This window comes from Leucoraja erinacea, chromosome 25, assembly GCF_028641065.1.
Source record: "Leucoraja erinacea ecotype New England chromosome 25, Leri_hhj_1, whole genome shotgun sequence".
Lineage (NCBI taxonomy): Eukaryota > Metazoa > Chordata > Chondrichthyes > Rajiformes > Rajidae > Leucoraja > Leucoraja erinaceus.
Window position 1 is genome coordinate 28,448,806 of NC_073401.1, and position 12,555 is coordinate 28,461,360.

General features: G+C 50.4%; 1 protein-coding gene across 1 annotated transcript in view; it reads left to right on the forward strand.

Annotated features, from left to right (window-relative positions):
• LOC129709196 (unconventional myosin-XVIIIb-like) overlaps positions 1-12,555 on the forward strand; it is a 157,749-nt gene that overhangs the window by 95,382 nt on the left and 49,812 nt on the right. Inside the window, exons 26-32 of the mRNA XM_055655387.1 lie at positions 791-893; positions 3,578-3,702; positions 5,172-5,326; positions 6,039-6,162; positions 7,660-7,860; positions 10,575-10,685; positions 11,320-11,424. Of these exons, the coding sequence (XP_055511362.1) occupies positions 791-893; positions 3,578-3,702; positions 5,172-5,326; positions 6,039-6,162; positions 7,660-7,860; positions 10,575-10,685; positions 11,320-11,424 (924 nt within the window). The remainder of the gene's footprint in view (positions 1-790; positions 894-3,577; positions 3,703-5,171; positions 5,327-6,038; positions 6,163-7,659; positions 7,861-10,574; positions 10,686-11,319; positions 11,425-12,555) is intronic.

Sequence of the window (12,555 nt, forward strand, 5' to 3'; positions counted from 1 at the left end):
CGTGTGGACTCGATAGGCCGATGAGCCTGTTTCCACAATGTATCTCTAAAGTTTCAGTTTAGTTCAGTGTCACTCGTACCGAGGTACAGTAAAAAGCTTTTGTAGCGTCCTAACCAGTCAGCGGAAAGACGATACATGATTACAATCAAGCCGTCCACAGCGTACAGATACAGGATGAAGTATTTGATAATGGAGGCTGTTTACCCGTAGCAGCCTCATATCCCCTGACTCCGCTATTTTTAAGAGCCCTATCTAGCTCTCTCTTGAAAGCATCCAGAGAACCTGCCTCCACCGCCCTCTGAGGCAGAGAATTCCACAGACTCACCACTCTCTGTGAGAAAAAGTGTTTCCTCGTTTCCGTTCTAAATGGAAACAGAATTTCGTTCAGACCGAAAGGTCTGAATGACAATAAACGAATCTAATCTAATCTAATCTAATCTAAAATGGCTTGCCCCTTATTCTTAAACTGTGGCCCCTGGTTCTGGACTCCCCCAACATCGAGAACATGTTTCCTGCCTCTAGCGTGTCCAAACCCTTAACAATCTTATATGTCAAAGGCCTGGCGATGTTGTCGGTATCCTCCACCGCTCCGTGCCGCTGCAGACCGTGTCCGATCCGATCGTTCGCTCGGCCTCTTGGAGAGGGGGCCCGATCAAATCGAGCCCCAGGCTGCTGCAGGGCCTCCAGCGACCTACTCCGCCGACACCACCCACTCCAACGCCTAATGCTACTCTTGTTTCCGTGTTGTGTGTATGTGTGTGTGAGTGACCAGTTCTTCTCCTCTTCGTAGGGCAAGTACGAGAAGGTGGTGAGGGATTTAACTTCTGTGGAGAAACAATTGGAAGAAACATTCCAGCAACTGCAGTCCAGGGAGCTGGGAACAACTGTGACGGGTAAGGCACTGTGATGGCTGTGCCTCCATGTTGTGTCATTGCTCCACTCATCAACATCAGATTATAAAGGAACAGGTTGGCAAGATAGCACGGCTGGTATAGCCCCTGCCTCACAGCGCCAGAGACCCGGGTTCGATCCTGACCACGGGCGCTGTCTGTACGGAGTTTGTACGTTCTCCCCATGACCGCGTGGGTTTTCCCCAGGTGCTCCGGCTTCCTCCCACACTCCAAAGACGTACAGGTTCGTAGGTTAACTTGGCTTCTGCAAATTGTAAACTGTCCCCAGTGTGTAGGATAGTTTAGTGTGCGGGGATCGCTGGTCGGCACAGACTCGGTGGGCCGAAGGGCCTGTTTCCACACTGCGGAAATCTCAGGGGATCAGGCAGCATTCTGCACAATATTGATTGGCGATATTCCAGGTCAAGATGCTACCTCGGACTCAAGAAGTCTCCTGACCGGAAACGTCACCTTCCATGTCCTCCAGAGATGCTGCCTGGCCTGCTGTGTCACTCCAGCACTCTGTGTTTTCTTTTGTGAAAAGAATTGATTTTCTTTTCCAGAGGGTGGTGAATCTGTGGAATTCGTTGCCACAGAACGCTGTGGAGGCCAAGTCAGCGGATATTTTTAAGGCGCAGATAGATAAATAGATAGATAGATTCTTGATGAGCCCAGGTGTCAGGGGTTATGGGGAGAACGCAGGTGAAAGGGGTTTGGAGGGAGAGATAGATCTGCCATGATTGAATGGCAGTAGTCGTGAATGGAGTAGCCTGGACGGGCCGAATGGCCTAATTCTGCTCCTATCACTTATGACCTTATGAGGTGAAGGAGCAGAGGGATGGGTGTGAACACACGGGGAGAGGTGTTTAGTTTAGTTCAGAGATACATCGCGTAAACAAGCCCTTCGGCCCACCGAGTCCGTGCCGACCAGCGATCCCCGCACTTTAACACAAGCCTACACACACGCAGGATAATTTACAATTACGCCAAGCCGATTAACCTACAAACCTGCACGTCTCTGGCGTGTGGGAGGACACCGAAGATCTCAGAGAAAACCTACGTGGTCACGGGGGAAAACGTACAAACTCCGTACAGTTAAGCACCCGTAGTCGGGATGGAACCCGGGTCTCCGGCGCTGCAAGCGCAGTAAGGCAGCAACTCTACCGCTGCGCCACCATGACACCACCGTGTTAATGTTAGCCGGAAACTGGCGGGATATCAGATGTTACAGCGTGTTCATATGCAGAACCACGAAACAAACTGATTCTGATTCCCCTGCATCGGTCACCAGTACTGTTTTATTAATAAAACATCTGGCTGGCAGGTGCCTTCTGCAAATCTAATTTGGTAACGCACCACTGAGGTGCGGATAGGCCAGTCTTCAAGGTCACTTTGACATAGAAACATAGACAATAGGTGCAGGAGTAGAGGCCATTTTGCCCTTCGAGCCAGCACCGTCATTCAATATGATCATATATAACATATAACATATAACATATAACAATTACAGCACGGAAACAGGCCATCTCGGCCCTACAAGTCCATGCCGAACAAAATGCCATGGCTGATCATCCACAATCAGTACTCCGTTCCTGCTTTCTCCCCATATCCCTTGATTCCATTAGCCCTAAGAGCTATATCTAACTCTCTCTTGAATACATCCAGTGAATCGGCCTCCACTGCCTTCTGTGGCAGAAAATTCCACAGATTCACAAATCTCTGGGTGAAAAAGTTTTCCCTCATCTCAGTCCGAAATGGCCGACCCCTTATTCTTAAACTGTGTGACCCCTGGTTCTGGACTCCCCCCAACATGGGGACCATTTTTCCTGCATCTAGCCTGCCCAATCCCACAAGAATTTTACATGTTTCTATCAGATCCCATCTCATCTTTCTAAATTCTAGCGAATATACTGCCAGTCGATCCATTCTTTCAAATTAGATTAGATTAGAGTACAGCGTGGAAACAGGCCCTTCAGCCCACCGAGTCCACGTTATGCATCGATCATACGAATTCTATGTTTTTCCAATTGATCATCCACTCCCTACACCCTAGTGGCAATTTATAGAGGCCCATTAACCTACAAATCTCACACTAGGTGTGTGGGTCGCGGTGGCGCAGCGGTAGAGTTGCTGACTTACAGCGCCAGAGACCCGACCATGATCCTGACTACGGGCGCTTGTCTGCACACCCTCTCTGTGACCACGTGGGTTTTCTCCGGGTGCTCCGGTTTCCTCCCACATCCCAAACACCAACAATATTTGTAGGTTAATTGGCTTCTGTAAATCATAAATTGTAAATCATCCCTGGTGTGCGCAGGAGAACGTTAGCGTACAGGGGATCGCTGGTCGGCGCAGAAGGGCCTGATTCCACGCTGTATCTCTAAAGTCTTAAATTCAGCGTTACTCTGCTTTTGCATCCGCTATCTACGTACCAGGGACAATCGGCCTACAAACCCGCATGTCTTTGGAGTGTGGGACGAAACCGGGACACCAGGAGAAAACCCACGTAGGTCACGGGGAGAACGTGCAAACTCCGTACAGACACGAACCCGTGGTCAGGATCGAACCTGGGGTCTCTGGCGCTGTGAGGCGGCAGCTCTCCCCTCTGTGCCACGGTGTCACATTTTTCCTCGCATTACCCATTCGCTATTTGCATTCTGACAATTTTATGTCTTGCTGTGTCTTAGAGGAAGAATGGAAAATGCAGTATGACTGCACGCAGATGGAAATGGAGTTCCTCAAGAAACGGATTCACACGTTTGAGGAGAGGATAGAGTCAGAGCTGCAGATCCGGAAGGAACTGGAACAAAAGGTAAGGAAGTGCGTTTTTCAATTGGGAACGCTCCAACGTTTCCCTGTTTTAGCCTAGAGATACCGCACGGAAACACGCGCAGGGTGGCACGGTGGTGCAGCGGTAGAGTTGCTGCCTGGGAGCGCCAGAGACCCGGCTTCGATCCCGACTACGAGCACTGTCTGTGCGGAGTTTGCACGTTCTCCCCGTGACCCAGCGTGGGTTTTCTCCGGGCGCTCCGGTTTCCTCCCACACACCAAAGACGTGCGGGTTTGTAGGTTAATTGGCTTCTGTAAATTGTGAATTGTCCCCAGTGTGTGTGGGAAAGTGCTGGTTTACGGAGATCGCTGGTCGGCGCGGTCTAGGTAGGCCGAAGGGCCTGTTTCTGCACTGTATCTCTAACGTCTAAACTCAGCGGGTCTCTGGAGAGCATGGATAGGTGATGTTTTGGGTCAGGACCCTTCTTCACACTTATTCTGGGGGGTTTGTGGGGGCAAGGAATTGGAAGCAAGAAAAGACCAGGGCATTTCAGGGGCCGGCAACAAATGAGCCCAGGCCCGGAGATTCCCTGATAGACTGATTGTTGGCTGGGGGTGGTGTGATCCCAGGAGGGATACGTCTTTGCGAACCATGGAACTGGTGAAACGACTTTTAATGGGTGGATTGAGAACTAATGTGAACGGGTGATCGATGGTTGGCATGGGCTCGTTGGGCCGAAGGGACGGTTTCCATTGCTGTACCTAAAATACACGATTACATCAGTGAGACCAAACGCAGGATTGGCGATCGCTTTGCCCAACACCTCCGCTCAGTTCTTTTTATTTCAAAATAGACTTTATTCAGGTGATAAATACATGCATTACATGATCCGTGCGAAGAATTCATCCGACATTTTCACACAATCCAAATTGTTCAATGCAGTTTATATACATTTCTCAAATTTCACAAATCTGTCCCCCACCCGTGCTACTCATGTGGCCCCCTGGCGTGGGATACCTTCCCTTATTATTGAGGGGCGCCCCCACCCTACCGTCCCCCCCCCCCATGTCCAACAGCGGAAGGACCTGATCTCCCGGTGGCCCAGCACTTCAACTCCCCCTCCCATTCCCAATCCGACCTTTCTGTCCTGGGCCTCTTCCACTGTTAGAGTGATTCCCACCGTAAATTGGAGGAGCAGCACCTCATATTCCGCTTGGGTAGTTTACACCCCAGCGGGTATGAACATTGACATCTCCAATTTCAGGTAGTCCCTGCTTTCTCCCTCCTTCCCCTCCCCTTCCCAGCTCCCCCACAACCCCACTGTCTCCGCCTCTTCCTTTCTTTTCCCCGCCCCCACCACCCCAACATCAGTCTGAGGAAGGGGCCCGACCCAAAACGTCTCCTATTTCCTTCGCTCCATAGATGCTGCCTCACCCTGCTGAGTTTCTCCAGCATTTTGATCTACCTGAGAAACTAAACAGGCTGCTTTTCCTGCTTTTGTTTATTCCCAGCTTTCAGATCTCCAGGGATGTTTCGACAGTGCCAAGCGGGAGGCCCAGCAGCTCCGGAGAAAAGGGAAGCGACTCTCCACGGATTTGGAAGACACCAAAGTGTTGATGGAAGGTCAACAAAGCCGCAACCACGAGCTGGAGAAGAAACAGAAAAGGTTGGTTCAGGCTCCAAATTGTAGCCACTTGGGGAGAGGGGTTTGGGGCTGAAGATGTCCTGGTTGGGTTGCTCCTGGGCCTGGCCAAGCTGGCCATCCGCGAGTCAAGGCGCCAGACGGTGGAGGGCTCTACCCGAGCCGGCTGCCTGCTCCTTTTCCGGGAATACGTCCGTGCCTGGGTGAGGTTAGAAAGGGAATACGCCCTGTCTACGGACACCCTGAGGGAGTTCCGCAACCACTGGGCTCTGCAGGATATAGAATGTATCCTCAATAAGGATTGTATCATAATTGTAGAATAGTTTACAATGGATATATGTTTGTATTGTATTATGGTGGTGGGCTCTGGCTTGTTTTATTGGAGTGTAAATATTATTTTTTAATAATTTAATAAATTTTTTGATTAAAAAAAAAAAAAAAAAAAAAAAAAAAAAAAAGAGAAGCTACTTGGACCTGTCTGGCTTGTAATTTACAAGGATGTCGCCATGACTCGAGGGCCTGAGCTACAGGGAGAGGTTTAGTTTAGAGAGATACAGCGCGGGAGCCACTGGGTTTTATCCTTCGAGTAATGTGTTTACACAACTGTCGTGCGGCTGCAAGGAAGAATCATTGTTCCGTTTCGGTGCAAGCGATGATGAAACACTTTTGACTCTCGTGGTTTTCGAAAGTCGGCTCGGAAGTTCACTCCATTTCTGTTTTGATTGTCGTTGGGCAGGTTTGATATGGAGCTGGCTCAGGCGCTGGGGAAGTCAGCTTTCGAGAAGACCCTTCGCGACAAGGTGTCATTGGAAAGCCAAGCATTGAGGGCCGGACTTTATCGGGCACAGCAGGACCTGCAGGTGAAGTGCAGTTTTCCTACACGCTGAGCGCTGAGGTTATTTTAACCTTTAACTCCCTATTTATAAGAATAAGGGCTAAGCCATTTAGAACAGAGACGAGGAAACACTTTTTCACACAGAGAGTGGTGAGTCTGTGGAATTCGCTGCCTCAGAGGGCGGTGGAGGCCGGTTCTCTGGATACTTTCAAGAGAGAACTAGATAGGGCTCTTAAACATAGCGGAAGGGAAAATTTATTGAACATTTTCATACAACATCTTTTCTTTTTGTCTTTTTATCTTTGTGCTTTTTTTTTTAAACATTTATAAGTTTCCTTTTAAAGATTTAACTATATTTACATAGAGACCGGGAGATCTATATTCATTGTGTATTTTGACACTGGACTCATATTTAGGTTATACCTGTTATTAATGTAATCCTGATCCCTATGTATCATAGTTATGTTTAGCATTATTCGTTTTGCTGTTTTTTTTATGTTTTAATTTTGTTTTTTTTTGTGGAAAAAAAACAATTAAAAGATTTTGAAAGAAAAGATAGCGGAGTCAGGGGACATGGGGAGAAGGCAGGAACGGGGTACTGCTTGTGGATGATCAGCCATGATCACAGTGAATGGCGGTGCTGGCTCGAAGGGCCGAATGGCCTACTCCTGCACCTATAGTGTTGATGAAGATGTTCCTATGAGCGCAGATGGTAAATCCACTGTCCACGATTCCCCTCAGTCTGTAGCTTATACTTGCACATCATTTTTGACTGTTCGCATCTCAAGTAGAATATAGAACAGGGCAGCACAGGAAACAGGCCCTTCGGCCCACAATGTCCGTGCCGAACAAAGGGCGGCACAGTGCAGCTGCGGTAGAGTTGCTGCCTCACAGCGCCAGAGACCCGGGTTCGATCCTGACTACGGGTGCAGTCTGTACGGAGTTTGTACGCTCCTTCCCGTGACCTGCGTGGGTTTTCTCCGGGTGCTCCAGTTTCCTCCCACACTCCAAAGACGTACATGTTTGCAGGTTATTATTCCTAACTGTGACAATTAAACACTCTTGACTCTTGGGGGAAACAAAAACACTCACAGTGCTGAAGTAACTCAGCCAGGATATGAAGCATCTCTGGAGACCATGGATAGGTGAATTTTGCATTAAGAAACTTCCACAGACTGATCATCCCAACCCGAAACATCGCCTATCCATGTTATCCAGAGATGTCCCCTCCTGACCTGCTGAGTTCCTCCAGCACTTTGTGTCTTTTTTTGTGTACCAGCATCTGCAGTTCCTTGATGGACACAAAATGCTGGAGTAACTCAGCAGGCACGGGCATCATCTCAGGGTAGGAGGAATGGGTGACGTTTCGGGTCGAGACCATTCTTGAGACTGCATTTGCTACTGTTGATTCTTGACTTGGTTTGGTGGTGGTTTTGGCTCCGATGTCCGAGCACTGCAGGGTGATGTTGACGTCACCAAAGACGTGACTGTGCGTTTCTCTCTGCGCCCCGTTTTCTGACAGGCGAAAGAATCTGAAGCCAAGGCGCTGAATCGGCAGATTGAGGAGCTGAGAGTCGAACTGCGCGATCTCACGTCCCGCGAGCCTCAGAGCAAGGAGACGGTGGCGCAGATCAAGAAGCAGCTGCGCCAACTCGAGGCCTCGACGCAGGAACAGAGCAAAGAGATCAACGAGCGAGTGGGGACCATCGAACAACTGGAGCAGGTTAGCCAGGATCAGAAACAGGGCGGCACAGGTAGAGTTGCTGCCTCACAGCGCCAGAGACCTGGGTTCGATTCTGACCACGGGTGCTGTCTGTACGGAGTTTGTACGTTTCCCCGTGACCTGCGTGATTTTTCTCCAGGTGCTCGGGTTTCCTCCCACACTCCAAAGACGTACGGGTTTGTACGTTAGTTGGCTTTGGTAAAATTGGAAATTGTCCCATGTGTGTAGGACAGTGCGGTCTTGACGGGCCGAAGGGTCTGTTTTTGCGCGGGTTTTCGCGGAGATCTCCCGTTTCCTCAGGTTATAATTATTCTCAGGTTAATTGGCCACTGTAAATTGTCCCTAATGCGTCGAATAGAACTAGTGACTGGGCGATCGCTGGTCGGTGTGGACCCAGTGGGCTAAAGGGCCTCTTTTAACTTATTAGTCTCGTTTTTTTAAATTTTGCTTACTTTGTAGATACAGCGCGCAAAAAGGCCCTTCGGCCCATTGAGTCCGCACCGACCAGCGATCCCCGCTCACTAATTCTATCCCACACCTACACTCGAGACAATTTTTTCTTTTTTTTTACATTTGCACCAAGCCAATTAACCTACAAACCTGCACGTCTTTGGAGGGTGGGAGGAAACCGAAGTTCTCGGAGAAAACCCACGCAGGTGACGGGGAGATCGTGCAGCCCAGCACCCGTGGCCAGGATCGAACCCGGGTCTCTGGCCGCTGTGAGCGCCGCAAGGCTGTGAGCGCCACCAATACTTGGATCAATCTCCCGTTTGGTCTTAATGGATGACTGCACTGTAATGGATGCTTGCTGCCACATTGTTACACATTTAACGTAATCCGTCAATGCCTTTTTGTAATTAGGCGTCTCCAACATTACTTCACCCTCCGCCATCGATCATTTTCTAATTACATTCTTGGAATCGTGGTGTCCTTTGTGTTATCTGGATCATTAATAAACGCCGCGAATAATGAAGCCTCCGCCATAGATGCAGGTGGGACATCACAAATAGCTTCCTTCGCATTAGATGGATGGATATTACTGCCGCCCTCTGCCCTTTATTGCCGAAACAATCTCCTGACGACATCAGTAATTTGCCTTCAGTTCCCAGGGGTTTAATCCCAACTAATGGCGTTAATGTGGAGGCTTGTTCAATGGGTTCTGTGTGAGATTCAAGATTCAAGGGAGTTTATTGTCATGTGTCCCTGATAGGACAATGAAATTCTTGCTTTGCTTCAGCACAACAGAATATAGACGGCATGAATACAGAACAGATCAGTGTGTCCATATACCATTATATAAATATATACACACATCTTCTTCATGCGTATGGTGTACACAGCCTAAAGTTGTAGGACAACTTGTTCTATTTTATCTTATTTGGTTGTGCAGCTAGGTTGATTGCATTCGTCGAAACAGGGCGGGACCACGTGAAGGTTGCAATCTCCCACCCCATATACACACATGAATAAACAAAACAGAGAACGTGCAAACAAACAGATAATGGGCTATGAATGTTCAGAGTTTTGTTTCAGTTGAGTTTAATAGCCTGATGGCTGTGGGGAAGTAGCTATTCCTGAACCTGGATGTTGCAGCCTTCAGTCTCCTGTACCTTCTACCTGAAGGGAGCGGGGAGATGAGTGTGTGGCCAGGATGGTGTGGGTCCTTGATGATGCTGGCAGCCTTTTTGAGGCAGCGACTGTGATAGATCCCCTCGATGGTAGGGAGGTCAGAGCCGATGATGGACTGGGTGGTGTTTACTACTTCTTGTAGTCTCTTCCATTCCTGGGCGCTCAAGTTGCCGAACCAATACCTTCATGTTCCTCTATCTGCTGTACACAAAAAAAAATTATACTAGGTTCATCATTCGTTTCTCCATCTAGGTGCCCGGTTCGACTCTGTTTAAGGGGGAAGGGTTTTGTGCCCCTAACGAAAGGGTAAGAAAGGGTAAGAAAGAACTGCAGATGCTGAGAAAATCGAAGGTAGACAAAAATGCTGGAGAAACTCAGCAGGTGAGGCAGCATCTATGGTGAGAAGGAATAGGCAACGTTTCGGGTCGCGACCCTTCGTCAGACTGGGAGTCGGGGGAGAGGGAAAGGAGAGATAGCGAAGTGTACGGTGTGTAGGATCGTGTTAGTGTGCGGGTATTGCTGGTTGGCGTGGACTCGGTGGGCCGAAGGGCCTGTTTCCGAGCTGTATCAATAGACACAGCATCAATGTATCTGCCGGTCACGGTGGCGCAACGGTAGAGTAGCTGCCTTACAGCGAATGCAGCGCCGGAGACCCGGGTTTGATACCGACTATGGGTGCTGTCTGTACGGAGTTTGTACGTTCCCCCCGTGACCTGCGTGGGTTTTCTCCGAGATCTTCCGTTTCCACCCACTCTCCAAAGATGTAGGTTAATTGGCTTGGTAAATGTCTCCCTCTCCCTCTCCCTCTCCCTCTCCCCCTCCCCCTCTCCCTCTCCCTCTCCCTCTCCCTCTCCCTCTCCCTCTCCCTCTCCCTCTCCCTCCCCTCCCCCTCTCCCTCTCCCTCTCCCTCTCCCTCTCCCTCCCCCCCCTCCCCTCTCCCCTCTCCCCTCTCCCTCTCTCTCCCCTCTCTCCCCTCTCCCTCTCCCTCCCTCTCACACTCTCACTCACACTCTCTCTCTCCTCTCCCTCTCCCTCCCTCTCACTCTCACATCCTCTCTCTCCTCTTCGTCCTCCCCCCGTTTCAGACACTCCTCCGTTGCGAAGTGGAGCTGGCCAGGATGGAGCAGATTCACTCCAAGGAGCTGGAAGACAAGGAGGAGGAGCTGGAAGACGTCCGCAGAACCTGCCAGAGAAGGGTAGGAACCAACAAAGATTTGCCTTTCCCTAGCGCCCTTTACATCCCCCACCAGGATGTCCCAACTTGCTTCACAGCCAGTAAATAACTTGTTCACGCTCACCAGTGATAGGAGCAGAATTAGGCCATTCGGCCCATCGAGTCTACTCCACCATTCAATCGTGGCTGATCTATCTCTCCCTCCAAACCCCATTCTCCAGTCTCCAGCCTCCGGGGGGGTGGTGGGGGGGGGGGGGAAGGGGGGGGGGGGGGGGGAAGGGGGTGGGGGGGCTCCTGCAACCGACCTTGAGGCAACACCCCCTCCTACCGGTCCCATTCCTCACGTCCATAGTCACCGGCAGCTCCCTCCTCCATGGCTCTCCGTCTCCGAGGCCGAGCTCAACGGCTTCCAAGCTTCCACCCTGCAGGCCGTTTAGTTCATCCTCCAGTCCTCCAGCATAAACCCGCTCCAGTCCTCCAGCAGCCTACGTTCTTGCGGAGTGAGCGGGCAGCAGGTAAAAGGTGGTGCGATTGAATGCTTGGCCAGATGATTGGAACAAGGGAGCGATCACCGTCGGGCTGGTGTGTGGCACCGGGGGAACGTCACCACCACTCTCCGCACTCTGACCTGGGGCTAAACTTTTCCCCTGTCACAGCTCCGACAGTTGGAGATGCAGCTGGAGCAAGAGTTCGAGGAACGCCAGTTGGTCCTTCACGAGAAGCAGGACCTGGAGTCGCTGGTGGGAACGCTTTGTGAGCAGGTCAGTGATGGTCAATGATCACTGGTCAATGATCGATGGTCGAAGGGTCAATGACCACTGGCCAATGGTCGATGTCTATGATCAATAGTCGATTGTCTATAGCCTGGTCTATGATCAATGGTCAGTGATCCTCCTCTGGACTCTCTCCAACACCAGCACATCCTTCCTCAGATATGGGGCCCAACACTGCTCCACAATAACATTCGCAAAGTGCACAGAATTCATGTGGCCTTCTAAAGGGGACCAGCGGGTACAGGCCCAGTTGTGCCGCCATGATCAATGGGCAGGCACGAAGTGCCGAATGCAGCAGCACCTAGAGTCGCTATGCCTCCTCTGACTCTCTCCAACACCAGCTCCAGAGACCCAACACTGTTCCCATCATTCTGGCTATGGGCGCTGTCTGTCAACTTAGTTTAGAGTCGTGCCTGACAGTCCAGAGACCCCGATCCTGGCTACGGGCGCTGTCTGTACTTAGTTTGTACGTCCCCCCGTGACTCGGTGGGCCGAAGGGCCGGTTTCCGCGCCGTATCTCGAAACTAAACGAAACGCTCCTCGTTCATTGTCCCAACCATATTAGGAGACACCATCTTCATGCTGGGGATTGGCAGTGAGGGATTTGTGGTCCTGGCTGCACGAGTCTGTCTGATTTCACTTTGACTCTCCAGCTTGCTAGTGTGTGTGAGCTGTGATCGATGGTCTCTCCGACAGCAGCCGCTATGTCTGAGTCATGTTGTCCCTGCAAAACGGACCATCAATCCTTCAGAGATTGCTTCCTGAGGCCATGTTCGCACACAGTCAGTGGAACAATACATAGAAACATAGAAAATGGGTGCGGGAGCAGGCCATTCGGCCCTTCGAGCCAATATGATCATGGCTGAACATCCACAATCAGTATTTAAGAAGGAACTGCAGATGCTGGAGAATCGAAGGTACACAAAAAAGCTGGAGAAACTCAGCGGGTGCAGCAGCATCTATGGAGCGAAGGAAATAGGTAACGTTTCGGGCCGAAACGTTACCTATTTCCTTCGCTCCATAGATGCTGCTGCACCCGCTGAGTTTCTCCAGCTTTTTTGTGTACATCCAAAATCAGTACCCCGTTCCTGCTTTCTCCCCACACCCCTTGATTCCGTT